The sequence below is a fragment of the Pezoporus wallicus genome, unplaced genomic scaffold (assembly GCF_028554395.1).
Source record: "Pezoporus wallicus isolate ANWC-B61680 ecotype Strahan unplaced genomic scaffold, APGP_CSIRO_Pwel_v1 contig_1876, whole genome shotgun sequence".
In the NCBI taxonomy this organism is placed as follows: domain Eukaryota; kingdom Metazoa; phylum Chordata; class Aves; order Psittaciformes; family Psittacidae; genus Pezoporus; species Pezoporus wallicus.
The window spans coordinates 1,207,480-1,235,076 of NW_026638337.1; the positions used below are offsets into that span (position 1 = coordinate 1,207,480).

At 40.3% G+C, this 27,597-nt stretch overlaps 1 protein-coding gene across 2 annotated transcripts in view; it reads left to right on the plus strand.

The window, feature by feature from the left end:
- Positions 1 to 6,988: 6,988 nt before the first annotated feature.
- B3GLCT (beta 3-glucosyltransferase) overlaps positions 6,989 to 27,597 on the plus strand; it is a 53,039-nt gene continuing 32,430 nt past the window's right edge. Inside the window, exons 1-4 of one of the 2 annotated variants that reach the window (XM_057410406.1) lie at positions 6,989 to 7,221; positions 15,217 to 15,272; positions 17,915 to 17,954; positions 24,295 to 24,404. In XM_057410406.1, the coding sequence (XP_057266389.1) occupies positions 7,137 to 7,221; positions 15,217 to 15,272; positions 17,915 to 17,954; positions 24,295 to 24,404 (291 nt within the window). In that variant the 5' untranslated portion in view covers positions 6,989 to 7,136. Of the gene's footprint in view, positions 7,222 to 11,305; positions 11,448 to 15,216; positions 15,273 to 17,914; positions 17,955 to 24,294; positions 24,405 to 27,597 lie in introns of those variants that run through there. The other variant, XM_057410405.1, reaches the window with a different exon arrangement.

Here is a 27,597-nt window from a genome sequence, read left to right on the forward strand (position 1 = left end):
ATAAAGAACTGGCTGGATGGCTGCACACAAAGCGTTGTGGTCAATGGCTCAATGTGCGGCTGGAGACCATCCAGAGGGACCTTGACACACTTGTGAGGGGGGCTGATGCCAACCTTATGAAGTTTAACCATGCCAAGTGCAAGGTCCTACACCTGGGTCGGAGCAATCCCAGGCACAGCTACAGGTTGGGCAGAGAAGAGATTCAGAGCAGCCCTGTGGAGAAGGACTTGGGGGTGTTGGTTGATGAGAAAATGAACATGAGCCAGCTGAAGTGTGTGCTTGCAGCCCAGAAAGCCAACCGTATCCTGGGCTGCATCAAAAGGAGTGTGACCAGCAGGTCAAAGGAGGTGATCCTGCCCCTCTACTCTGCTCTCGTGAGACCTCACTTGGAGTATTGTGTGCAGTTCTGGTGTCCTCAACATAAGGAGGACATGGAACTGTTGGAGCAAGTCCAGAGGAGGGCCAGGAGGATGCTTAGGGGACTGGAGCACTTCCCGTATGAAGACAGGCTGAGAAAGTTGGGGCTGTTCAGCCTGGAGAAGAAAAGGCTGTGTGGAGACCTCATAGCAGCCTTCTAGTATCTGAACAGGGCCTACAAGGATACAGGAGAGGGACTCTTCATCAAGGATTGTAGCAACAGGACAAGGGTTAAATAGAGGAAGTTCAGGTTAGATATAAGGAAGAAGTTCTTTACTGTAACGGTGGTGAGGCACTGGAATGGGTTGCCCAGGGAGGTTGTTCACCCCCATCCCTGGCGGTGTTCAAGGCCACATTGGACAGAGCCTTGGGTGTCATGGTTTAGTGTGAGGTGTCCCTGCCTATGGCAGGGGCATTGGAATAATCTTAAGGTCCTTTCCAATCCAAACCTTTCTGTGATTTTATGAATCCCTCTGCCTTTTTTGTTATATTCATTCATGCCATTGCTTAGAGTGTTCTTATCTGTGTAATCCCTGCACTTCTTGGGATTACTAGCAATAAAAGCTATGAGACAGAGATACCCCAAAGTCTTTGTTAAGCACAGTTCAGATGTTGCATCCTCCTAAGGATTTTATTTATTTATTTATTCTGCCAAATTGGCATGTCAGAATGAATTTTGAGTTGGTTCCTGGACTGTCGTAGTTCACAATGCAGCTGTAATGAGGTAAAACAAAATACGTGGAAGCAATTTGTGAGATGTGGGACATCTTGAGACAATAATCCCAGCAACTGATGTCGGTTAGTCAGTGCTTGAGTGACCATGTTACTTACAGCTCATCAAAACAGCAGAAAAGTTGACATTCAGAGGACATTATTTGACCACTCACTCTCAGTGTTCCTTGAGCACCTTGTTTTTTAACCTGCTTGTATGACTTAGCACACAGCGGAGAAGGGCAGGTGATTCTTCATGCCACTGTTTCTTTGCTTGTAGGAATAGAAGCAAGGGAAAGTAGTCAACAAGGCTGCTAGGCTCTTTAAAATATACAGAAGCATTCTATTCCTATATGGTTTTGCTCCATTAAATCCCTTGCTGTTCATCTATACACTCTCAGTTGACAAGGTAATATTTTCAGAAATTGATAAAAAGACACTATCAGGTAGTTTAGGACTAATATTTTGTATTTTCAAATAGCTGCACTTGCAGGGAAAATATAAAGAGCTCAGGCATGCTTGGTAGAGGCAGTTCTGTGTCAGATGGAAGCAGTAGGAGACCAAACAGGTGAGAGTATAAAGTCTGACAGTTGTTTTAGGCAAGCTGTTCATTTGACCAAAGGAGTGGGCAATATGCCCTTGGCTTATAATTGAGACTGAAAAGTGTTATCCTTGTTTATCCTTGACTGTGGTACAAAGATAGGAGCATAAATCATCTTCTTCTTATCCTCTGACAGCCACAAGAAATCAGAATAATGCTTTTCCCCCCTAGTTTTAACCTGGCAGCTATTTGTCTGCAGATACTGCTTCTGAAAAGAGTTGATACAATAGCTTTTCAGGAGAGTTGTACTAAAAATACAAATGAAAATATAAAAATTTAAAAATAATTTATAACTGAACTTTCTTGTCAGTATCATATGGGATTAAATAATTTCAGTCAGTTCTGAACCTAGATAAAACTAGATAAAATGATTCGATTTTTAAAATAATCTCATGAAGTAAAACTGAGTTTCCAAAAGTAGAAAGGGAAAATTTTATCATTGCACATAATTGCATGTGACAAAGTATTAGTAAGAACTTAAGGATAATAAGGTCCTTTCCACAGGACTCTGACAGTCTGAATTCCTTCTCTGATACGATAGGTTACTACAGTAATTTACAGGTAGACTGGATAGTCTTGTAGTAAGGTTTTTTAGACAGGTTAGAGCTACTGTAGTAAAAACAAAGCCAAAGAGGAGGTAGAATTTTAGGAGTGCAGAATGACTAAAGTCAACATGGTAACTTTGTGTAGCTGTGGAAAACATCTGAGGATGGTTTAAGATCTTGTCAGTAAAAGTTAATGTCTAACCAATATGGCAAGAAAGAATGAGAATCAGATCCTGCAACTTAACTATGCTTAACTGATTCTTAACTGATTCCGTGGGAAGGAGGGATGAGTTACTCATTGAAGTGTAGGAAAAGAAGTGAGAAAGGTTTCAAGCAGGGTAGGGGAGAGGGAGAGAGGGAATTTAGTTTCTGGGTTCACCTTCCAAAGGATTCCAGATTCTGAATACCAAGCTTGCTTCTCTCCCACAGACCTATTGATTTACTGCTACTGTGTGTTTTAAACCACAAATTTAAGAAATATGAACTTGATAAGGCTGCAGCTATAGGTTATATTCTTTGTGCTACCTGATTAATAACCATTTTAGACTTCCTGCAGAGCTGAGATTATCCAATCAGAAATTTGAAGGTGTGGTGTATAAGGGAGACTGAAACACTGACATCTAAGCATCTGTCTTAAGGCATTCTGGGGATCTGTGTCAAGTTCCACAGTTTGATAGGTCTCCTGTTTCTCATCTGTGGCTTAGTCTGTAATGACTCAAAGATGTTAAAATACCTGTGTCCTCCTGTGCTACCCTGAGTGTATATACTCTGCTTCTTGGACTATCTTATAAACCTCAGAAAATACACCACCTAAGGTGTTTTCATTGTTTCTGTGCAGGATAACACAGAGGAGCTGTTAGGCAGGCATTATTTGCCCCATCTTTGATCCATCTTTATGGTCTTCTAAGAATTTGTGACTGGTCAGTTAATGCCCAGTGAATTTCCAGGTCCTTTCTAAAGCATGTGTAATCTAATAACAGCAGTCTCTGTCACGAGAAATTGCTTGGTTGGACTCTGTCCCCAGGACTCTGCTATAGCCCCAGATTTGTTCTCCATAAGGTTTTGATTGAGTGCCCTAAGACTTACCTCAAGATGGAGTTTTCAAATTTTAAGTAAATGCAAGTGGTCCGCAGATTAACCCAGGAAGGAGGGAGACTAAACTCAGACTACTTTGTGGGCTACCACAGGGGTTGACTGGATTGCCCTTGGTGGTTTGGTTGTCAGGCTTACAGCACACATGTGCTCCGATACTGCAGCTTTATCAGTTCTGAACAAGGAAGGTCAAGTCCCAGGCCAAATGTCACTGACCAAGTCCTGTCTACATCACTCAGTCCATTGCCAGTTTCTCCTGCAAAGAGCTGTTTAGAGTGGTCTGAGTGGGATAAGGGGGTATAGCTAAAAGCTGAGCAATGTGGTCTATCAGAGCTCCCACGCTTGAGCTCTGGCATCTGAGAAATGTAGATTGGGTATTATTTGGATGGTGTGTTCCTAATGGAATGGAACTATCATCAAATTACACTCTGAAGTACCTGAAAGCTGTGAAATTCTGTTACCAGATGCATATTCTGATTAAAAAAGGAATTGTGTGATTCTGAACCCATTTGGATTGGTGTTGCTGATTTCCTCAGGAGTAGTCATAGTTTAGAGTTATGGCCCTGCTTACGTAACTTGTCAAGTAGGACAGAGCTTGAACAGCAGCAACCTAAGGAAGAGCTGGAACAGAACTTGACTCCCGTGATTAACAGGCCTGTCTCTGATGAAAGTGCCTTGCTGTGCCATCCATTGAAAGGAACTGCATGATTACATGGTCATTCCTGTATTAGTTAAACATTTTTCAAATGGCTAACACAACAAAGTAGTTCAGTCAAGTTCTCTAACTCACAAATTGCTATTGTGTCTGGTTCATAATATCCCTCTTCTCCCATACTGTAGTCCTTCTACAGGAACAGATGACACAGCCATCAGAGTATCCCAAATCACTGCTGGCTGCCTGCACACAAGGGCAAACCACCTCTGAACCATGTGCCAGTCTGGCCAGTCTTAAGTGTTGTCACGCTGTCACCTGTCTCTGAACTACTCCCACTGTTCCCTTTTTGTCTGACATGGTAATCTGAGTATTTTGTTCTGAGCTAGAAAGTTTGCTTGTCCCTTGGTTGGTGTAAAGGGATGGGTGAATAATACATTAGCCCAAATGGCACAGCTGGAATCCAAGTAAGGTTTGTAGATATTCATCATTATGCTTGGTAAAATATAAATACTTGCCATGACGTCAAGCTTACCTTTCCATTGGGACTACAGATTCTTTGAATTTCTTTTTTTTTTTTTTTTTATTCATGAAAAAGGCTAAAGGTGTAAGGAGTTACGTTTACCATGCAAATAATTCTGTTGATCTCTTAACTGCTTATGCACATAAAGTGTTTTCAGGACCAAAATCGTAGGTGAAAAGTTGTCCCCATTCCAATCACTGACAATTCTCAGTTACTGAAACATTGCTTTGTCTCACATCAAATTGTCAAACATAAGTAAATCAGCAAAGCTTCACAAATCCATAAGAAAAATCAACCTCAGAAATTTTAGAGGCCTCAGTGCCACAATTTAGGATACCTCCTACAATTTATTTCCTCCTTCCTCCTCCCAGCCCTGAATATAGGATTATAGTGCTATTTTTCTTAACAGTCGGAAAACATTAGGTTTGATGATGGAGTTCCATATTTCTAGGGAGGTTGCTACAATGAAATTTCTCTTATATTTGTGAGAAACCAAACATAGATTACACCTCAGCAAAAGGCTGGAAGTTTGTTTTTTTCCTTACTGACTTGCTGCATAGGGAAACATTTGAACAGGGGTGTATCTTAATCATTTTGAAAGTGAAAAGCCTAATGTTAATCCCAGCTGTTGTGGGCATGATCTCTGTGATGTGAATACTTCTGGCAACCAGCACATAACAGGGAAATGGGAGAAAGAGCAGGAAACACTGCTGGAACTTACAAAGGAAAACAAATGCAGATGTACGTGTGAATCCTCCTGCTTAACACCTTTTATATTGTTGTAAGCATAGAAATGGAAGGATAATTTAATGCTTTTTGTTCCTGGTAATGAGCATGCACGTAGAATCAGAGGGAGAAATGTAGTATGAAAGTTTTTATTTAAATTGCACTAGAATTATTTTTCTTGAGGCCAGTAACTTATTTAGTGAATCAGAATGTCAGCAACAAGCACTTGTTCTGTAAGGCAAATAACAAGCTGTGGTAGCTCACTTTTGTCTCCTGTTTTTCCTCTCTATTCAACTCCCCTGCAATGTAAGGGAGGTAGCAAATATATAAAACAAGTCTAACACCCCAAGTCAGTCTGGCTGATCTATTTCTGTTGAGAAAGTTTTAGTGTGAAGTCTGCTACCAGGTTACAGTGATATAAATGTGCTTGCCTGAACTTGCAGTGAGAATGATCATTTATCACTGTGAAAAGATTTCCATTCATCTTCAAAATCCCTTCTCTGGCATGCCTAAGGTACCCTATTGTATGCACTTCATCTGTCAGAAAAAGAATGCAGTAGATCTAGAAGCTGCAGAGTTTTGAGGAAAGGTCCAAGCTAGGTCCCATGCTCTTGGCCTTACTGGATTAAAAATACAGGAAGTTTACGGCTGACCTAAGCACTGCACTATTTGTCTCCAGTGAGATCAGGGTGTACTGAATGGCTGGGCTGGTAGGAGGGTTCTGCATGGAAAGTATTTGACAGATACAGACCCGTCTGGGATTCACATTTACACATACCCAATGTGTAAGGAAACCTATGGGCACCGGCTGTTATGTTCAAAATCACTTAAGGGCAAAGAGGCATGCCTTATGTTAAGTAAGGTCAAGAATTTCTTGTTACTATAGTTTGAATGTGAAGAATCTGTAATTATTAATACAGGTCTAATTGCTATGGAAAAAGGAAGAGTGGCAGTGCAGGGCAAATTTTATACACACTGCGGGGTTTTTCCTCCTTTTCCTGCTCACCCTTCTCTGGCTCCCCAGCATCTGGAGGTTGAGGTTCTGTGGTCTGGGGTGTATGGGTGGATGTTGCAGCAAGCTGTCAGCATGTCAACTGCTTCACTGGACAGGTTTGACATTCCTGTGGATGTCTTTTTCTTCCTTGCTCCAGGATCCATGTGGGGTAATTTTTTTCTTTGCTAACAGGTTCTTTGTTCACATGCAGCTGTTATGTCCAAATTTCCTGCCTGTAATGTGACATTTATGCATGTCAGATACTACTTCTTTGTTTCCCATTATCCCTAAAGCTAGTTTTGTGCAGCTCCTGGTCTGCATTTCTTTCTGGGTGGTGTTCCCTATGGGTGAGCTGTGTGCAGCTGTGGAGTTCTCTGGTGCCAAGGCTGTGGCCCACTCATGTTGAGTGCCTGCACTCCACGATGCACCTCATGTCTCCACTCTTGGTTGCAGATTTCAACCTAGAAACCCTGTCTGTTGACTCTCTGTGAAGTTAATGTAGCATTGAGAATTAAAGTTGTTGGTTTGGTAACAGCAGCTGGATGGTCAGTCACGGCTGCGTACACCCGTGCTCGCCATGACAGCACGGAGTGGCCCCCGGGCCTGCCGGAGCCCCGGGTGCCCGGGGACTGCCCGGCACGGGGGTGGGGGGGGGCGCCTGTGTCGCTGCTGGCCGCCAGAGGGCGCCGCGGCGCCGCTCCGCCCCGTCCCTCCCCTCGGCGGTGGCGGCCGGTCGTGCCGGGCCCTGGCGGGGGGGGCGGCACCGCCAGCAGCCGGAGGCCGCTCGCCCCGCTCCTGCGGCAGAGGCGGGCTGGCGGGGACGCCGAGCCCCGCTCCTCCGGACCCGGCTGTGAGCCTCGGCGGCCCGTGGCGACATGTCTCGGGAGCCCGGCTGCAAGCGCTGGCTCCTCGCTGCGTGCGCTCACCTCTTCCTCCTTCTCCCGCTGCTCCGCACCCGGGGTGAGTGGCCGGGGGCTGGACCGGGCCGCCATGGCGAGGCGAAGGGAGGAGAGCCGGGGCGCTCGGCCACTCCGCTGAGGTGTTGAGGGGAGGAGAACACGGGACGGAGCTGGAGAACTGTGGGTGCCCTGGAACAGCCGCTCCCTCGCTTGTCCGTCCCACCCCGTGGGGGAAGCGGGCGGGCAGGCGGCGGAGCCTCATCGCCGAAGTTTGTTGGAGAGCCGGGCTGCAGCCCGGAGCGGGGGCGCGGGCTCCCCTCAGCGGCCCCCGCTCCCGGAGCCGGTGCTGCCAGCGCCCGGACCGCTTCCCGTCCTCCGGGGCCCCTTCCGCACGGTGCGCGGGGAACAGGGCGCCCTTTCTGTCTCGGGCGGCGTGGGGCAGCGGGCAGCCCTCGCCTGGAACCCAGCTCTCGGGGTACAGCCCCTGAGGTCAGGGGGATCTCCATTGAAGAGCCAGCTGGCACCCAGTCGTGCTCGGGTTGGATCAGCGCCTCTCTGAGAGGAGTTGCTGAGGGGAGGTGGAAAGGCAATATGGCCTGGGTAAAATGTCAACGTAGAGAAAAAACACCGTATTACTGTGTTCTAGAGATGTTCTTAACGTGTGTAGCCGGGTGGGAGAAGATGAGAAGGGTTAGTAATGTGTCGGCAGTTGGATCACCACAGGCTCTTGGAGTCAGTAGCTGTTCCCGTGAGTTTAAGAGACAGGAACAGATACATCTGTTCTGTTTCCCATTATTTCTGTTCCTGAATGCTTCTTCCATCTCTGTCAGCAGAGGCTGGTCAGTTTGTTCTGAGCTTCTGGATTTGTTCCTCTCCTGTGCCTTGTGGATCAAAATCCTGCAAGGGAAACTCGGTACAAGTAAATCCTGATTCCAGCAAAGTAAAACAGTGATATTTTGATTTTTCTCATGTAAACCCCTTTTTCTTTCACCTATGCAGTTTGGGCTTTGGAGGAGATCTAATACTCCACTGCTCTCCTAAAGCTGTGTTTCATTCTTTCCAGGATGAGTAGTTTTGCTCCAGTGCTTCAGCAAGGTGCTGTAGCACTGGTAACCTTTAACAGATTGTCATCACAGTCAGAGAATAGCAGCTTCAATTTTCCCTGTCTATATGTGTATTTATTGTACATACATACATACCCACCCACAGGTAGAAGGCAGCAATGGTGAACTCTTGCTTGTGCAATTACCTCTTGTTTAGTAGGTCTCAATTAATGCTGGTATACAATTTGTTCACAGGATGTTTGTTGCAGTATCATGGTTTGCTTGCAGTTTTAAAAGTATCTTTTTAAATTAAAGTCTTTTCTTTCCTAAAAACCCCATACTTTTGAGACGACCAATCAGTCTTGCTCTTGGAAAACAGAAATAATTTGGATTACATTTTGCAGAACAAAATAGCGTGTATGATGGCAGTTAAGTCATTTCATACATTCTGGCTTGCAGGTGGCAGCTTGAAGAATGGGAGAACATATTCAGATGATTTTGTTTGGTCTTAATTCTAGACAATCATAAGGGATAATGATGATGCTTTTACTGCTTTTCTTTGCTTGCCTTTATTATAAAGATAGTGGTATACACAGCACTCATTTAGACATTTCAGTGGTTTGCAGTGGTGATTTCAACTGCCTTCTTTCCCTGTGTGCCATTAGTGTAAAGAAATAAAACAAGTTGCTTTTATGACAAGCTTCAGATGCTGGAAATTTACCTGCATCACCCCCTCCACTTCCTCCATCCCTCTTTCTTTAAACTGTAATTAAAAATATAAAGAAATTATATTTTAAATGTTTTGTCTATACAACATAATCAGTGGCTTTTATTATTTGAAGTGGTTATTATTAGTCAGGGGTTTGCTGTACATACGTCATAGAATTGTCACTTTTTTGTGGCTCATTTAAACTGACCCACAGCCCTGTGAGGTGTCTGGAATGACTCTGGGGTAAGTCAGCCCCAAACCAGACTATAAAAGAGGAAGATAACAGAAGTGTTGCCTTTCTGCTTCAAATGGATTTTGTCTGTGAAAGGAAAAATGAACTCCTCAGTTTTTAACCTCCTTTGCACTCAAAGGATGTAGACCTTTGGAATTGTTTACACTGGAAAGCGTAGTACTGAAGAAAGGATTGCATCTACATTTATAATGCGGTATTATATCACTGTCTGTATTTATTCAGTATACTGTGTTTTAATACTACAGTATTTACATCCATTTTCCAAATAGTTGGCACATATGCCTGCAGTTCTGCTGCTAAACAATGATAATAAACGATTTTTACATTCTCATGTTATAAGCAAGTCTGTTTACTTGAGAAAAATAGGAATTGAAGCTCCTTCTATTACATTCTCTGATTAAATTTCTGGGTTTGGAATGGAAAATCCAAAATGTTGTCTAGCTTTTTCAGTGGATTTTAGTTCTGCTTTCAAAAGAAATAAAGATAAGATTGATGAAAATAAAGAGCTTTCTTTCTAAAATTTCTTTCATTTTTCCTACTTATCCTCAGTTTTTGAGCATTTAGCAAAAGGAGGGGAGGGCTGGCAGTTGACACATTCAGCTTATCGCTGCTTGTGCCAGATGATGTAAATAGCTGTGTGTGTTAGCAAACTTCAAAGTATGCAATGCATCAAATAATGACATAACAAAAACAAAATTAAGAGGTGCATTTAAGACAGTGCCTTGTTGGTTTTTTTTCTGCTTTAGAAAGCTTTGTTTGCAGGAAATGGTGCAGTTAATCATTCTAGCCTTTTTGGTTACTGTGATGTCCAGCAGTTTGAACTTCCACCAGCTAATCAGTTTCTTCTCTCAGTGTTTATCTTCCCTGTGCTCTGTGGTAAATCAGTGGTCCCTCTGAACTATGCTTGCACTGCATCAAAAAACTCAAAGGGACTAGAGGAAATTCTGGATTTAGCAAAGGTGCCTCTAGCTCCAGAGATTGATGTGTGCCTTGGGGAGTTCTGTACTGGAAGAAATCTGTTGCAGTTGTCTGAATTAATGTTTGGACATGGAAAGTTACTGTTTTGTTATAGGAGCATCTAATAGCTCCCAGACATACATCATGCTCGTTTGTGCATGTGCATTTTACAGACAACAAAAAGATATCCTTTCCACAGAGAATTTACTTTTTTACCTGTGTTGTACAACTAATCTGGTCATGTGTAGTTGCATGTGTAGTTAGAATTTTTCTGTCTGAGGTCTCCTCCTGGGCACACCTTTCTCTTGGGAGTGAATTGTGGGTGGATGAATTAATCTTAGAGATGCCCAGCTGTGCTCAGTTACTGCATTTCCTACCTACCCTGTAGCTCCTTTGTTGATCAGTTGTATGCCAGCCACATTTACCACATTCTTCTGATGCCACCCTTTTCCCAGTAAATCCGTAGAAGAGGGTACTTATTTCCAGGCTGAGATATCATGTTGCTCAGACAGAACAGTCCTGGCCATATCTTAGTAAGACTTGAATTTACTCCACAAGTGCATCCCAGTTTACTTAAGGCTGCTTTACTCATGTCAGATTATGTGTGCAGAGCAGATTTGCTAATAAGGTAGTAGAGGGGCCACAGCATATTTGTTGCTGAAATAAATTCATACAGTCTGCCTTAGTGAAAAGCTTGGTTGCTGCTGTGTGAAGACTGGAGGATTTTCTTCTGGTGTCTTCGGGGGTCTGCTAATCTGTTTAGTGAATGGTTCTTCAGTAGTTTGAAAATAATCTGAACAGTTCTTGTCTTATTAAAATGTACTAAGTGGAAAAAGTCTTCCTGGAATATTTAGTGTAAAAGATAACAAGTTGTTTTAATATGTTTATTTGTTGGAAAAGAAGGGGAGGCTGCATGTCTGAAATCACTGGGAGTAAGAGTAGTGGTATAGAGAGAACTTCAGCATTCATGAGAGATACTGGTTTGTTTAATAAATGATATGTGTGAGTGTTGAAGTTGCACTGTGTCAGGGCAGCTGCAACAGAAGTAATTTTTAGCCAGGCATGTTCAGTCTGCCACTGTCCTCAACAATACAGAAAGATTGATGTGGAAGGTAGTCCAGGAGAGCTGGTTGATTTTTCCAGGTTCATCTGCAAGCTCAAGAATGGTCCATCCCCATGTGCAGGAAGGCAAGCAAAGATGGTAGGAGGCCTACAGACAGGGACAAGGAGCTCAAAACCCAGACACGGAAAGGAAGCATGCAAGAGATGGAAACAGGGTCAGGTCATTCCAGGAGTAATATGGAGACAATGTCTTGAGAGTGCAGGTATGCTGTTAGGAAAGCCAGAACCCACATGGAGTTGAATCTGGCAAGGTATTTGACTTGTGAAAAGCAAGAAAAAGGGCTTCCACAGGTGTATCAGCAGCAAAAGGGAGACTAGGGAAAAATGTTTCTGAATTTGGGGAGAGACTTGGTTAAAAGAAGGACATGGAAAAGTTTGAGGAACTCAAAACCTTCTTTGCCTTGGTCTGTACTGGTAAGACTCACCTTTGGCAGTCCCAGGCCCCTGAAATACATGGAAAAGTCTGGAGCAAGGAGAATTTACTCTCACCGAAGGAGGACCAGTTAAGGAGACATTAAAACAAACTGGACATGCAAAAGTCCACAGGACCTGATGGGAGGTAGCCCCAAGAGCTTGACAGTGTCAATGCAGGCCACTCTTGGTAATCTTCGAAAGGTCATGGTGACTGAGGAAGATTCCTGAAGGACAGAAGAGAGCAAATGTCACTCTTGTCTTCAAGGAGGGCAAGGAAATGAATCTGGGAAAACTATAGGTTGGCCAGTGCCATCTCAGTCCCTGGGAAGGCGGCAAAGCAGATAGTCCTGGATACTATTACCAACCAAGGAAGGAAAAGACAAATACATGGAAGGACGAGAAGGTGACTGGGAGATGTCAGGATGTTTTCATAAAGGCCTGACCAACCCAAAAGACTTCAGTGATGAGAGGAGTGCTTTCATGAAAGTGGGGAAAGCAGAGAATGTTGTTTATCTCAACTTTTGCACAAAGTTTGATACTGTATCCTGTAATGTCATACACAAACTGATGAAGTATGGGCTAGATATGTGGACAGTGAGGTGAATAGGAAACTGATTTGCTGGGCTCATGGGCTCTGATCAGTGGCATGGTGCGCTGTAGGGGTTGATTATGGCTGCAGTAGTGTTTAATCTCTTCATTAATGGCCTGGGCAGTGGGACATGTTGAACCCTAAGCAAGTCTGCAGAGGAATTAGAATGGGTAGGGGAGGTTGATACACCAGCTGCCATTCAGAGGGACCTTAATGAGCTGGAGAAACAGGCAAACAGAAAACTTGGACAAACAAGTTCAACATAAGGAAATGACAAGTCCTGCCCCTAGCAAGGAAGTCACCCCATGCACCAGTGCACACTGAGGGCGCACTGTTTGGAAAGCAGCTTTGCAGAACCTGAGGGTCCTGGTTGGCCACAAACTTGACTGTGAAGCAGCAGTGTGCCACTGTGACAAAGATGGCCAGCAGCCTCCAGGGCTGCATTAGGAAGAGTTTCCAGCAGGTCGAGGTACATGGGTCCTTCCTATCTGCTCAGCCCTGGTGAGGCATGTCTGGGGTGCTATGTCCAGGTCTGGGTTCCCCAGTACGAAAGAGGCATGGATATACTGGAGTGAGCCCAGCAAAGAAACATGAAGATAATTAGTGGAAGCACCTGACATATGAGCTGAGGCTGAAGGAACTGGGACTGTTCAACCTGGAGAAGAGAAGGTTCATTTAGGATTTTACCAACATGTGTAAATACCTGATGGGGGCAGTAAAGAAGACAGAGCCAGACCCTGTGGGGCCTAAAAGCACAAGGTAGTTGACACAAACTGAAACACAGGAAACTCCATTTAAACATGTGTTTGTTTTTTTGTTTTGTTTTGTTTTTTTTTCTTTTTACACTGGAAGAGATTGCTTGGAGAGTTTATGGAATGTCTGTCCTAGGAAATACTCAAAACCTGACTAGACAATGTCTTGAGCATCCTGCTGTCATGGGAGTTGAACTAGATTATCTTCTGGAATCTTTTTCAACCTCAACAATTCTGTGGTTCTGTAATATGAAGGTACAGTAGGTTGTTAAAATAATCCCCTGAAGAGGAATTAGCTGTGCTCTCAAAGACATAGTATGCAATAGGTCTCCCCCCCCCCCCCCAGGTTATCTGAGTGTTGTTTGATTTGTTTCAAGGATCATGTGCATTAATATTTTATAAATCTTAGAAGCAGTGTGGCACAGGGTTTTAAATGTTGCAGCGAGAGAGGCAGCATCTGTGAGCAACCCTGGTCTAATGGGAGGTGTCCCTGCTCATGGCAGGGGGATTAGAACTAGATGATCTTTAAGGTCCTTTCCAAGTATAACCGTTCTATAATCTCTTGTCAGTCACAGTTGTTTCAAGTCTCTCGTGCTGTTCCACAGCTGAAAGTCCTGAAAATTCTCCTTGTGTTCAGTTTTGCAGCTAAGCTGAATTTACGAGGGGATGCTTCTTCAGGTTGATACTATGTAATTGCCACATTTCCTGGTGTAACAGTGTTTTGTGTTGATCTTGTAATTAGGATCTTGTAAAGTTGATGAAGTAGGTCTCGTTTGTGTAGGGGAAGATATTCCTTATTTGGAGCTGTAGGTACTGTTACCTTGGAAGAGAAGGAGGAAAATGATCAGAACATGCTGTCAGCAAGGGATATGATAGGCATATTGAGGTATTCTCTGTGCACTTTTGAACTAGAAGTTCAAAACATTTGCTTGAGGATAATATTTGGGGGAACACTCCTACTTGTACTCTGTTTTCTTCTTCCTGGCTAAATGCCTTACTGAAATGTAGCTATGGTCAACATGGGTCTACTGGTTTGGAATTTTGGGATGTCTGGATCTAGTGGTGTGATTTGAGATTCAAATTAGTTGAGACCTGAAATGTAATTGTGAAACTCAGCTCCTAGACACTTGATGAAATTAGGTCTCCAGCTGCAAGAGCATAGGAGTATAGCTAATCAGAGATGGAGTGCAACAGGCTTTGGACAATCTTGTCTTCTTGCTTTCCTGCATTCCAGGTTTCTAGCATCTCAAAGGAATTGACAATTGCTAGTAATTCACTTTAAATTATTATTGCTTGAAATTGCTTTCAAACTTGCAGTGAGAGACTTCACTGAATCTGTTGATCTTTTTCTGTCCCAGTTTTTAAGAAACCCATCAACTTGACCATGATGAGTAGTATCTTGAGTTCCTTCCAATTTATAGCAACTTACTTGCATTTGCATCTCTTTAGTACCTTTAAGAAAAAGACTCCATATGAAGATCCTTGGCAAACCTTTCCTATGTTAAATGTAACTATTTTTACAAATGAGCAAGGTGAGTCAAATTGATTAGATGACTGTATCAACAAGAAAAAAACCTCACAAACCAGAACCCTTTTTTATGCTGATTTTTCTAATATGAAGCAGAAGTGTATGTATAAGATGGTGTCAGTATAAAAGATTTAAGATAATGCTCAGTCTGTGCAAATTAGCTCATTGGGGTCTCTGTTCTTTTCTTAAATGTTTATTTTCTTATACATTAACAAGGTTGACTATTGTTCTAAGATGGCATTCCAAGCATGTGACAGCTATCTCAAAGCTTGATAGAAATTTCTGTCAGGTGCTGTCAGTTTCTGTGGTTCCAAATGTAGCTTTGGTACTCCAAATGTAAACCTAAGATAGTGTCGAGTGTAGGTGTCCCTTTATGCTGTTGTCAAGTGGACTACTGGACTGAACAGATTTTATTGTTTTGTTTTAATGGAATTTATTTGTCTTGAAGCCAAGGTAAATTGGCTTCACATCAAAGAGTGATCTTTTCAGGAATGTATAGGAATAGAATTGTCAGGCAGCAAATGTATAAATTCTGTAAGAATGGACTGCCTTATGTTCATAAAGATTATTACAAATATAGTAACATTCAATGTGAAAATATTCCTAAATTCTTTTTCTTTTGCTGCAGAACTTTGTCAAGTGTGAAAATGAGCTCCTATAAAATGAAAAAAGTCTGCTTTTTCTTTCAGCTTTTGCTGTAATTCCTGAAGGTGCAGAAGATGAGACGGAATTAACAGTGCTGCAGGTAATAAATTTCAATTGCCGGAGCAGGAACATTTTACAGACATTATAAAATCATCTAGAAGATACCAGAGCAGAAGGCTCAACATCTGTGACGTTGATTATTTTGATCATTGACTTCAGTGGTACTAAATGTCACATAATGTCTTTCTGTTCTGTGTACCATATGAGATACCTTTAATGGGACACAAGTTGCACGTAGCACTGCTCTTCTAGTATTACTAGGATCTTAATTTATCCCATGGATTCTTAGCATTACTAGAATAAACTTACAGTTTTGGTTTCTTTCTTATGCTGGATTTACTGACTTATACTGATATTTGTGTGAAGAGAAATGGGTTTGGAGGGTTTTGTTGTGGAAAAAATTATAATTTAGAAAACAATTTATTTTCTTTATTCCAGGGTCAGCTGAAAAGTGCATTGGAAACTTACAGTAAAAAAAAACATGTCAATTTCGTGTTGCTTCTAAAAGTCGATAGTGTTATTGCTGTTGAGAACAGGTTTTGGGTAGTTTTTATTAGTTCAGGCATGGGGTTTGCTTTCTTCTGGGTTTTCTTAAATATCTAATACTGAGAGAGAAATGGCTGCCTCCCTGCTAAATCAGCATTATTGCATTTTACTGCCCAAGCCATGGCTCAAGTAAAGCTTGTGTATGAAATTTCAGACTAACAGGTTGGAAGTAATGGCAGAACTAGCCTCAGTGTTAAATAACATAATAGGTTTTAGGTGTGTGTGCATCTGTCTCCTTCAACAAAATTCCAGCTACCTTCTTTTTTTTTTTATATGTATATATGTGTAACAGAAATCTATGTATGTATAAAAGAGGCTTAAGGGAGGAAAATTAAAGTCTGGAATGAATCAAGAGTTAGAATCTATAAATGCCATTCAGATCTAGTGATCTCACATGAAATGCAATAGAAGCATGGTCTGAGATATATGTTTCTAAACAATTTCTGGTGTTGATTATTGCTATATCTACAGTCATTTTCATAAATGAAAAAATGCCTTACTGCAAACTGCTGATCTGCTGCAGTGTCTGGGAGACTACGTAATGTCATTCTGTTTTCATTACTTGTAAGTTACTGCTTGTCAAATTCCATTATGGTCTTAATCTAGCTGTTTATAATGTTATTATTCCTATGTAGGATGTAATTTATGAAGGCTTTCCTCCTATTTGGGTGTTCTGAAACCTTCTCTCAGATGAACTCTTCAGGCCAAAATACTTTTTTTCCTCCTTTTTTTTTTTTTTAAATCTTCATTTTGACAGGGAAGTGATAATGAGCAACAATGGTTTTGTTTTAATAACTGTAAAATACAGCTTGTTCATTACACTATGTACCACAGAGCACACACTTTTGTTTGCATAGAAAATTAATCTTCCCCTATTGGTTATAATGCAGATTAACTTTAAAATGTGTGTGTATTATGCTGTAAGATGGCAGTACTGTGTATAATCGTCAAAATAACTTAAAATTATAAGATTTTTTTCAACTGTGTTGACCTCATCAGCTAAAAAGGGTCATAAACATGGATGCACTCTTGAAAAGGTTTTGCAGATGGGTACCAAGGAAGTCGGAGCTTAGGCTTTTCAGTGTAAAAGTCAGTTCTGAACAGAGGAAGAGATCATCTGATGCTAGTAGGACTAAAAGGATTAGATGGATATGATATTTTAAAAAGGGGGGGGCGGAAAAATGTGTTTATAAATAGGAATTAAGTCACAAGGCTAGGAAAACTGCAAAAGAGCCTATTACTGAGGAGTGCCTTGTATGGCATTTCTATCTGAAGGTCTTAAAACACTTGAACCAAGATAAATACCACAACAACCTTATGCAATTAGTAAAGATGATCTTGATTTTTACATGTGAAGAAACCGAAGCACTGAGGTGCTGTTACCAGGGAGAAATTGGGCAAGAAATGAAGGCTTTGTTTTCCTTCCTGTGATTTTTGTAGGAAGCACATAGCTATTTCTCCAGTTCTATCTCTCTTTAGTTAAGACTAAACAACACCTTTCTACCCAGCCTTTGTTATGTAGAAGCAATTGAGTATGTTCCTAGGATATTTTTGTATGTGTGTCTTGGTTTCCTGGTTAACAATGCAAATGCAGTGTCATTGTCTGTTCCTCGGCACTCTGCTAAAACTCCATCACAAATGTATGTAGGTGATACCTGAGGAAATCCCAGTGAAATCATGTTATGTGCAACAGCCTTTCATACTTATTCGTCTTGATGTAAATTACTCTTGAGTCTTTCTTTAGGAATTGTGTTTCAATAGATGCTTGATAGTGGATCAAATGAGTAAGAGTGTGCTGGGCTTTTTTTACACACTGTATTATAAAGCTCCATATTCTAATATTTGTGCTCAGGAGATGCATGTATATAAATATATATATTTATATATATAAAGACATGACATTCTCTTTTTTTTTCCTATTATTACTGTATTGTCTAAGTAATAGTATATAAACATGTAGAATATCTGTTTCAGTTCTTGATGATGAAAAGCTTTTTGCATTAGTTTTTATTAGTTCTTGAGTTAAAACCTCTGTGTGTGCATTTACAATCTGATGAATGCTTTGCCTTCCTGTGTTTATACAAATATTTGAGGTTTTGTGTGTATTCTTATTTTGCTTTCTCTCCTTTCATCTAGAAGTCTAAAAAAAGTGGAACAATTAGTAAAATAAGCAGAGGTAAGTACTGTACAGTCTGTGTTTGTTTTCAGTTGTGGCTGCCTTTTTAGTGTAAATAAAGTATGGTTATGCTTTGAAAGGTGACTGTGTGAACAGTGCCTAAATACTCAACAGCATTGTTAGTTAATTGCTGATTCCCAAGTACTTAATTTTTTTTTCTTTGCTCATCAGTAGTCTCATCAAACAGAACTTTCTTCATCTTTGTGCTTGCAATTCTTATAGTTAACCAATTTTCTGAAAATGTGTGCTTGCACTTTGAAGCTGGTGCATTGCTTTTTGTGGTCCATAATACGTTAAAATCAAATTTCATGACACTTAGTAGCTGTTTTAAAAAATGAAAAAATTATTAAAAAATTAGTATGAAACTGAATTTTACCATTCTGCTAGGCTCTCGTGGTACTTGCAATAAGTAGTGTTACTATAAATTACTTGTAACAACTTGTAATAACTTTGTAATATCTAGAAGAAAATATTTAAATATTTTATATATATCTAATGATTTTTTACTGGATGTGAGATAAAGTATGAGAAAAAAATTCTGCAAGCTTCTGCTTTTTCTGAAAAAAAGTCTGATGTCCTTTCAGCAAAAAAGTATACAGACCTGAAATAATACAGTCTCTGCACTATAGCCTAGGTCTGCCTCTGCTTTACTACAACAGCTCAGTTCTTAAAAAGCAACTTGGACTCTTAATGGTACTTCTCATTCTTCTAAAACCTGAGCACTTGATTCTGCTTGTTCTTAAAGAACCACCTTAACCATGTCTCTGTTGTAGAAGTTTCTGAGTAGTTGCATGTTCGTTCTGACATCAAAGCTGAACACCGAGATATGGCATGCTTTTAGTGGAGTTGCTAACAGAACTGTGAATGGTGCTGAGAAGATCTGGTTTTTGTTTGTTGGCTCTTTTGAACTTGGTTGCAAGCTGTGGCCCTGACACAGATAACTACTTCTGTGGAAAATAACAAAGTGCCTTGTCCCATTTATGTCCCATTTTGCCATTGAAAGTTCAGGACCTGTCAATGGAAGCTGTATTGCTGTGTTTCCCTGTTAACCCAACCTTTCCTGGTGTCATAAACCATTTCCTCTTTGTGTTCTTTCATCTCTTTCTGTGCAATCTTATATAGACAGGTGTTGGTTGCTGCATTTATTGCTCCCAACAGACCTGCTGTGCCTCAGTTTGTAAAACACCCAGGGAGGCATTGACAGACTCCTTTTTTTGGGTTTTGACAGGACAGGGTTTTCATCTGTTTCAGTATGATCTCATTACTTCAGTAGGTTATAGTTAGGAATGTTACAATCTAGAATCGTGGAATCAGAATGGTTTGGATTGGAAAGGACCTTGAAGACCATCCAATTCCAACCCCCCTGCCATGGGCAGGGACACCTTCCACTAGAGCAGGTTGCTCAAAGCCCCATCCAGCTTGGTCTTGAGGACTGCCAGGAATGGAGCATTCACAACTTCTCTGGGCAACCCGTTCCATTCCTTCACCGCCCTCACAGTGAAGAACTTCTTCCTAATATCCACTCTAAATCTACCCTCTTTCATTTTAAAACCACCCCCCCCCCCCCCACCACCCCCCCCATTGCTACATGCACTTGTAAAAAGTCCCTCTCCATAATTTTCATAGGCCCTCTTTAGGTACTGGAAGCTGCTCTTAAGGTCTCCTGCAGCCTTCTCAAGACAATGTCATGTGGGACAGTGCCAAAATTTTTTGCACAAGTCCAGGTAGATGTGACTTAGAATTATAGAATGGTTTGGATTGGAAGGGACGTTATAGATCATGTAGTTCCAACCCCCCCTCCTTATGCCACTGGCTTGTCATCTTTGTGGAAAGTTACCTTGCTTAATGTTTCCACAGGCAGCATTACGTCTGTTCCCAGATGGTAGGCTACACTACCGAGCAGCAATATTTTCAGGTTTTAGAATATTTGAATAATAAAAGCAAATCTTTCCTTGAAGTGAGGCACTGGCTATTTCAGGGTAGCGTGCAATGATTTTGCTTTGTTTGGAAACTCCATGAAATACTAAGCTTGGGAGCGCAAGTTCTAGATTCGTCTGCAGTCTGTGAAAACAGAGGTGCACTTCCAGACGGCTGCTGAGATCCAAGAGAGGTTGAGTCATTCCTTCACCACAGGAGTATCTACTAGCTTTTGTCTGTGGGTTAAGGGGGTATTTGATAAGGGGGTTTTCTGTTCTTTTTTTTCAAAGAGTGTGTTAAATGAGAGAAGAAGAATGAAGTAGTCTTGAGGATTTTTTTTTCTTTGATTCTTGCAAATATGGTGATGTTACGCTTCTTCTGCTCTCCAAATACCTGCAATATTCTGAAAGGATCAAAAGCACTTTTTGCAGTTACACCCTTTTAATGTCCCGCCTGGCCTAGTTCTGCATTTCATCTAGGCTCTCTAAGAATTCATGAGGGAAGTTTGGGAGGAAAGGTGAGAACAACATGCATGGTTTAAATAAGTTTTCTTTCTTCGGTATCAGAACAAATGTGTGGGTGATGAACCTCTCTTTTTAAGTAAGCGTTAGGACACATCATGAGCTCTGAAGTGGTAAACAACATACTTTGTGTATTACAAAAGTATGAATGGGTGTGCAGTTGATGGAGAGATGACTGGATACTATTATTTCAAATTTCAAGGAGTAAAGAAGTGTACTAAAATTGTAGTGTGTTTGGATTTGATTTTAAAGGGTTTTTGGAAGTTATTAAGTTTACTAAAATTCAGGAAATAGAAATACTGGAAATATTCAAACTGTGTTCGTAGGGAGTTTTTGAATTTAGGATGACTTTCAGTTCTCATGTGGCGGACCATAAACAGAAATCAGTCATTACAATGCTTATAGCATACATGATAAATAAGTATGCACACAAAGATATGATAGTGTCTGTATATATGTCTGTCTATATATATGCATACACTGCCTTTAATCCAGAAGGATCCCAGTAACTTTATATAAACACGAATTTTGCCTAGAGTGAAAAGACTTGGCTTTACTTTTAACTGTGGAAGCTTTGTACTAGGCTGTAATGATCTGCTCAAAGTACAAGAGCTAAAAGATTCTGATCTAGAGTTTCAGGTTGATTTTATGATTGGCATAAAAGGAGGGGAAGACCTACAGAATATGCAAATGGCCTAATTTTTCTAAACTCACATTGGAAGCTGAGTTTTCTGACATATGCAGTAGAGTCTGGTTTGTTAGTTAAATTATCAGTGCTTCTGCAGTTTAGGTTTTGTCTCAATAAATATTGAGGCATTTTGTCCTTCTCACTGGGTTTTCATTGTACAAATATTCCATTTAGCCTTAAACAAATGAATTTTATTTATTTTTTTTTTTTTTTTTTCATGTGAACTTGAAGTATTTTCCGATTTGAGATTTTTGAAGACTTTCCAGATGTATAAGTGTCTTAGGGAAGCAAAATAGAAAAGAAGACAAGAAGGGAAATAAAGTATCTGCGTATCAGTAGTTCTTTTAGATATTAATCTTCCAAAAGACTCCATTCTTTGTCTTGCTGAATTGACTACTTCTCAACTTGAGAATAATTTAGGTGTTTAAAATTATGCCTATTTTCTGTTGACATCTTAATACAGTAAATATTTCTTTTTCTGAACTATTTTAAAGTGCCTATAGCAGAGGAAACTATTTCCATTGGATTAAAACAGTAACACCAAAGTAAGTGTTAGATTACTTCTAGAAAGTATTCTACTGTGGAATATCACAGCTGTTGTTAATGTACCATAAATGAAACTGAGTGTAATTCAGATGCTTGCATTCTGTTAAATGTACTGATACTAAACCAGTAATTATATAGAGCAATGTAGCTTTTTCTTTTTATCTGTGGGGAGATTTGCAGTGTTCTGTGTTTAGATTTAGCCCTTTGACTCTCACATCAATGAAGTGTAGTATTAATTTTTGCCTTAATTTTAGTTTTCACACAGGAGATCTAGCAAATAGCCTGCTATTCAGAAGTTTATATTGTGCATGGGTGTTTTTATGCAGTTTGTTTGGTGGGTCAGAGAATGAAGGAATGCTGCGTAGGAAAAATGTGAAATCAAAGCTGATAGCTATGTCAGTGCTTATGCCATCTTTGCAACTTTATCGCCAGAAATCTCACACAATTTGACATGTTCGGAGTTTGTCTTGGTGACTAAGCAAGGGAAAAAGACTTTCAGGTGAAAAATAGAAAAAACATTTTATCAGCAGCTTCGAGCTGTCATCAGTCTAAATTAGCAAGTAACTGTTCAGAGGAACAAAGAAATGTAATAAATCCTCAGGTTTTGGACATGGTAATATTTTCATAATCTTGGCAAGGATACTTGTGGTTAAAGCTCTGTTTGTTGCACTGTTTTTCTTGTGATCCTACTTCATGTGTTCAGTTTTACTTTTTTTCCTTGAGACTCTTTTCTTGAGAGTTTTACTCTTTTTCCTTCTTTGGACATTTGTTTTCCATCTTTGTTCTACTGTTCTTCACTCATTCTGCTGCACTTGCCAAATTTGCATTCTTAATATAGAGGTTAAAATCTTGATGTGACACCAGGATCTTTTAGGTTGATTTGATCTATGATGCAGGAATATACTCTTTAAATATTGCATGATGTAAAACTTGAATCTATACTGTACTGAAACTGCAGATTTAAAGTGTTTAAATAATCTACTGCCTGATGAGAAGCTTCATGCGCTTCCTCTAAGGTCCTCTGCCTTTGGGATGTTTGTCTTCACAGACATTGCATGTAGGAAAATCTGGCAGCTTTCAGTCAGCCATGACTCTAGCTCTACTGAGCTCTCATGATGGGCTGTCTTCAATTTGACATCTCCTGTACCTTACTGACAGTTTGATTTCAATGAAATACCAGAAGATGTTCTTAGGAAGCTCTCCTAGAGGTTTTGTATCTTTATTTTTCTTTTCATGTTTCATAATATTGCTAAAGATGGTGGTCTAGAAGTATTGCTCTTCTGAAGTTTGACTCCTGCATCTTTTTTGTTACCTGTATATTTATTTTTTTTTTTGGTATGCGCTTCGTTCATTCTCCATGTCTTTTTGACATTCTGAGCAGATTCCATGTGACTTTCTTTCCTTTTGGTACTGACTTGTCTTGGAGTGATGTCATCTATAGGCAGTAGCTGAGCAGCCTTTTCTGTGCTGTCTCCTTGCTGAATTAACGAGAATCTGTTATTCCTTATGCCTGATATGTCTGTCACGTCGAGTGACAGACTTAAATGCAGTTCTCCATCCTCCTGTTCTCTACTTATCTCCTTGAACAGTGGACAACAGCATTGCTAACTTTTTTTGTTCCTTATGCAGTAATTGGTTGGTCATTGACTTGGACCTCTTCAATTATAGCCTGAGTTTTCTTGTCTGCACACTTTCTGCATGGTATCTGTAAAATTCAGCCTTTTCTGGCCAAACAAACAGAAACTGCAATATCATGCAGTTCTTATCTTGTGCCTTGATTGGTGCTTACTTATGGTCTTGCGTGGGTTCTACAGGAGAGGTCAAACTTGTCAAGAATTTTTGGAAGGGCATTTGTCCTCTCCTCTTCCTTTCACCTTTTCATCCTCTGTTGTCCTCTGCTGTGTTCTGCTTCTGAATGGGGTCATAATCTGCCTGTTTTTCTTAGTTTTCAGATTGCTGAAGGATTATTTGGTCTATTATGATCAAGAAAATGTTGCTATTGGCTTCATCACCTACTTGTATTTTTTAAAAAGCACTTTCTCTATCCATAAATGTTTGCAAACCTACTTCATTATTTTCTTTTAAATTTCTTACCATCTCCTGTCCCATTGAAAGTTCTTAACTATGGTGCCTTTAAACACTGTAAACACACGTGAGATGTTGGTGCTGTCCTATCAGATAAGAGTATTGCCTCATTCTTATGTGTGTGTCTCTCCATCTGATATTTGTTTCTGGGTAGGGTTTTAAGCTGTTTATTGAGGAAGCTTTTTTTCTGTTTCATGTTTATGTCTTGCGTGCTGAGGGATTGCTCTACCAATCGTAGACCTTGCTGGTCTATGATCAACAGCTTTTAACTCTAATAATAGGAGTACTGGTGATTTGGAAGAAAAGCAACTTCATGAATATGGCTATTAACTGGGGGCATAAGATCTGCTGCAGATCTTCTATTCATGTCATGTGTTTTATATGTTAATCGTTAAAAGGACCATTTTGGATTTATTTCTGTGTTCAGTTATGCCTTTTTACTATTTCATTAAATGTTTGTGTAACTTAAGAAGAGTTGCTATGTAATGGATACCCCCCTCTATATCTGGGTTCTCGCTAGCTTTGGGGAAAAACTAAAAATAACCTCTTCTGTCTTTAAATCTTCTTATTTTCTGGTTTGCAGAATTAAAAGAAATTGTATTTATCATCCAGAGTCAAAGTAATTCTTTTCATTCCAAGAGAGCAGAAGATCTGAAAAGAGATATTTTAAAACAGGCTGCAGATCTTGGAAAGGTATGTTTAGATAATACAGTTTGCACCTTGTTATGCATGCTTTTACTGCATTTTACTGAAAATATTGCTTTCTGTTGTGCCTTTTTTTAATTCCTTTTGTTAACTGTCTTCTGTGTGCTTGTAAGAAAACTGTTTCAGTGGGTATTTACTGACTGTATGCTGATTTATCACTAAATAATTTTAATTTGAACTGTTGACCTTTTTGTATAACAGCTTTTTTTGTTTTGATGGCGTTTGATGAATACAATTTTCTGATATGACTGTAGTGTGTTTAAAAGAAAGGTGCTTTCTTTATGAAATGAAAAACATAATAATTTAAGCAATGGAATAATTTTAGGCGAGTACTTCGTTTTGTTAGACCTGTTGAAACTTAAATGGCTTCAAACTGTCAGAGGGAAGATTAGGGTTAAACATGAGGGAATAATTCTTCCCTATAAGGGTGGTGGGACACTGGAAGAGGTTTCACAGGGAATTTGTGGCTGCCACATCTCTGGCAGTGTTCAAGGCCAGGTTGGATGGGGCTTGGAGCAACCTGCTCTAGTGGAAGGTGTCCGTGCCCATGGCAGGGGTTTGGAACTGGATGAGCTTTAAGTTCCCTTCCAGCCCAAACCATTTTAGGATTCTGTGATTCTATGAAGATGCTGCAATGTAGGTTTTGTCAGAATTTCACTGGACAGCTGTAGCACTGTGGCAATGGAAGAGCATGTGTGTGGACATGATCAGGGGACTGAAGCACCTCCCATATGAAGACAGGCTGAGAAAGTTGTGGCTGTTCTGCCTGGAGAAGAGAAGGCTGCGTGGAGACCTCATAGCAGCCTTCCAGTATCTGAAGAGGGGCTACAGGGATGCTGGGGATGGACTCTTCATTAGGGACTGTAGTGACAGGACAAGGGGCAACGGGTTCAAACTTAAACAAGAGAAGTTTAGATTGGATATAAGGAAGAAATTCTTTACTGTGAGGGTGATGAGGCACTGGAATGGGTTGCCCAGGGAAGCTGTGAATGCTCCATCCCTGGTGGTGTTCAAGGCCAGGTTGGGCAGAGCCTTGAGTGGGATGGTTTAGTGTGGCAGGGGGGTTGGAACTGGATGATCTTAAGGTCCTTTCCAACCCTAACTATTCTATGATTTTATGGCATTGAAATCCTAACACAGGATTCCCTACATCCTACAGCAACAGTCTTTCACACCTTACTTGCTTACATCTGTACTGGCTCCCTCCCTGGTTCGGTACCTTCCCTGACTACTTGTTCCTCTGCCATCCCCACTGGAGACTGCACACTCTGCCTCTTACCTGCTGGGTGGGCCATGCTAGCCTGCTAGCTGCTTGGAGTTACGCAATTCTGATTTTGACTTAGCATTAATATATTTTATTTGTGAAGCTTTATTCTAGAGAGAGATTATAAAGAGGCTTAGATTGGAAGTCATAATTGAAAGTTACATGTATGTAAGCAATGTTTTATTTTCTTTGTCTTTAGTAATAAGAAAAAAGCAAGAGGGGCATACATCCCTTGATATGAAATAGCTTGCTGTGAGGTTATTGGACCCATTTTTCAATTCCAGATTCTTTGTTGCAAAGTATGTGGTCTGATTTAGATTGCCTTATATATCTTGGTCTTGGAATGCCTAAATCAGATTCCTGGATGTTTTAGGCTGCATTTATCCAAGCTTGTAAAACCTTTTGTAATTAAATCCATCCTAAATGCAATTTTTAATCCTTTAATGAAATCAGTCATGTGAACAGCCTTTGTTCTGTGGAGTTCTGCTCTGAATTTCAGAGTCATCTTTGGGATTGAGACAAGTGTTCAGATACAACGTTCACAGAGAGGATTATGACTTCAGTTGTTAAAACCAAAGATTTTAGTTGAGCGCCCTAATTGGTGTTGCAGAATATGAATTAGGAAAAGATCAGTAAGTGGAAGTATAAATAGTTCCAGTGAGGCAGGAGTACAGGCATGTTTTATGGGAGAGGGGTAAAATCTTTTTTGTAATTGAAGAGTTGTACCTGTGAGTACTTCTGCCTTGAGCAAACTGAACTTGGCTTTTAAAAAACCTGAATGCTGAAATAGTGATGCTTTTCCAATATCAAAAAGTACCTGTTGAACAATATTCAAAGCATCTCAGAGAAGCAGTGCTGGAGGTACAGCATACCAAAAATCTCATACCTGACCAGGGAAAAGTCATCAATGTACAGGAAAAAAATGAGCGTAGCCAGCGTGTACTTGGTATGTCTTGTTTATGTCAACACGCAGTTCCACTGCTGGCCGCTGTGGGGTATGACCCAGTAGTACTGGTTGTGGAGAAGAGACACAAGATCTCTGAAATCCTGCACATCAACATTAGAAATTCATATGGAATACATATGGAATTATTACTTTCAGACAAAGGAAGTTAAATCTGTATGTTTTAAAGGACAACTGTTGTATAGAAACTAAGGACTGGATCAACTGAATCATCAGGTTCACTTGCTTGTTGTTACAGGACCAAACAATAGATGTTTATAGCAAATTAGTGCTATCCATTATGGAGTTAAAAACTAAACCCAAAACCAACCAACAAACCAAGAATGTAATAATAAGATGTTAAGACTGAGTACATGGAGTACTGGAAAGTTAAATGAGCATCACATACTTCCATATGAAAAATAGATGATGTGAAGTGTGACCTCTGTTTTATGGAAGTGTTGTAATTATAATTTGCAGTATTGTTACTATTAGGCTTACTTTGTTTTGAATAAAATTCTATATTTTGTGTCATCTCCACAAATTTAAACTATCCCTGCATATAAAGGGTATATTGCTCTTTTGTGAGTTCAAGGACTGTTACTGTAGTGACTATTAATACTAGTTTAAAAGAAACAGAGTCAAAAGTATGAACTGTACATAGAAAACCACTGTATTATGTTGAGTAAATATTTGCTTCAGATAACATATTCATTACTTTTTCTTAATATTGTTTCGTTATCAATCTCCCAGTTTCCAGTTTGGCTGATGGATGACATATGTTAGGAGTGTCCTATAGCTGTTAATTTAAGTGGCCAGTGTATGAAGTTCACATTTCCCTTATCTATATTAACATCTGCATTTGTTTTCTGATGCATTACTTATTCTCCTGATACATTGCCTGATATCAGCATGTTCTTGGTAATTTTCTTTCTTGTTGAGTTCATAGTTTGTCTTCATAATGCTTAATTTCT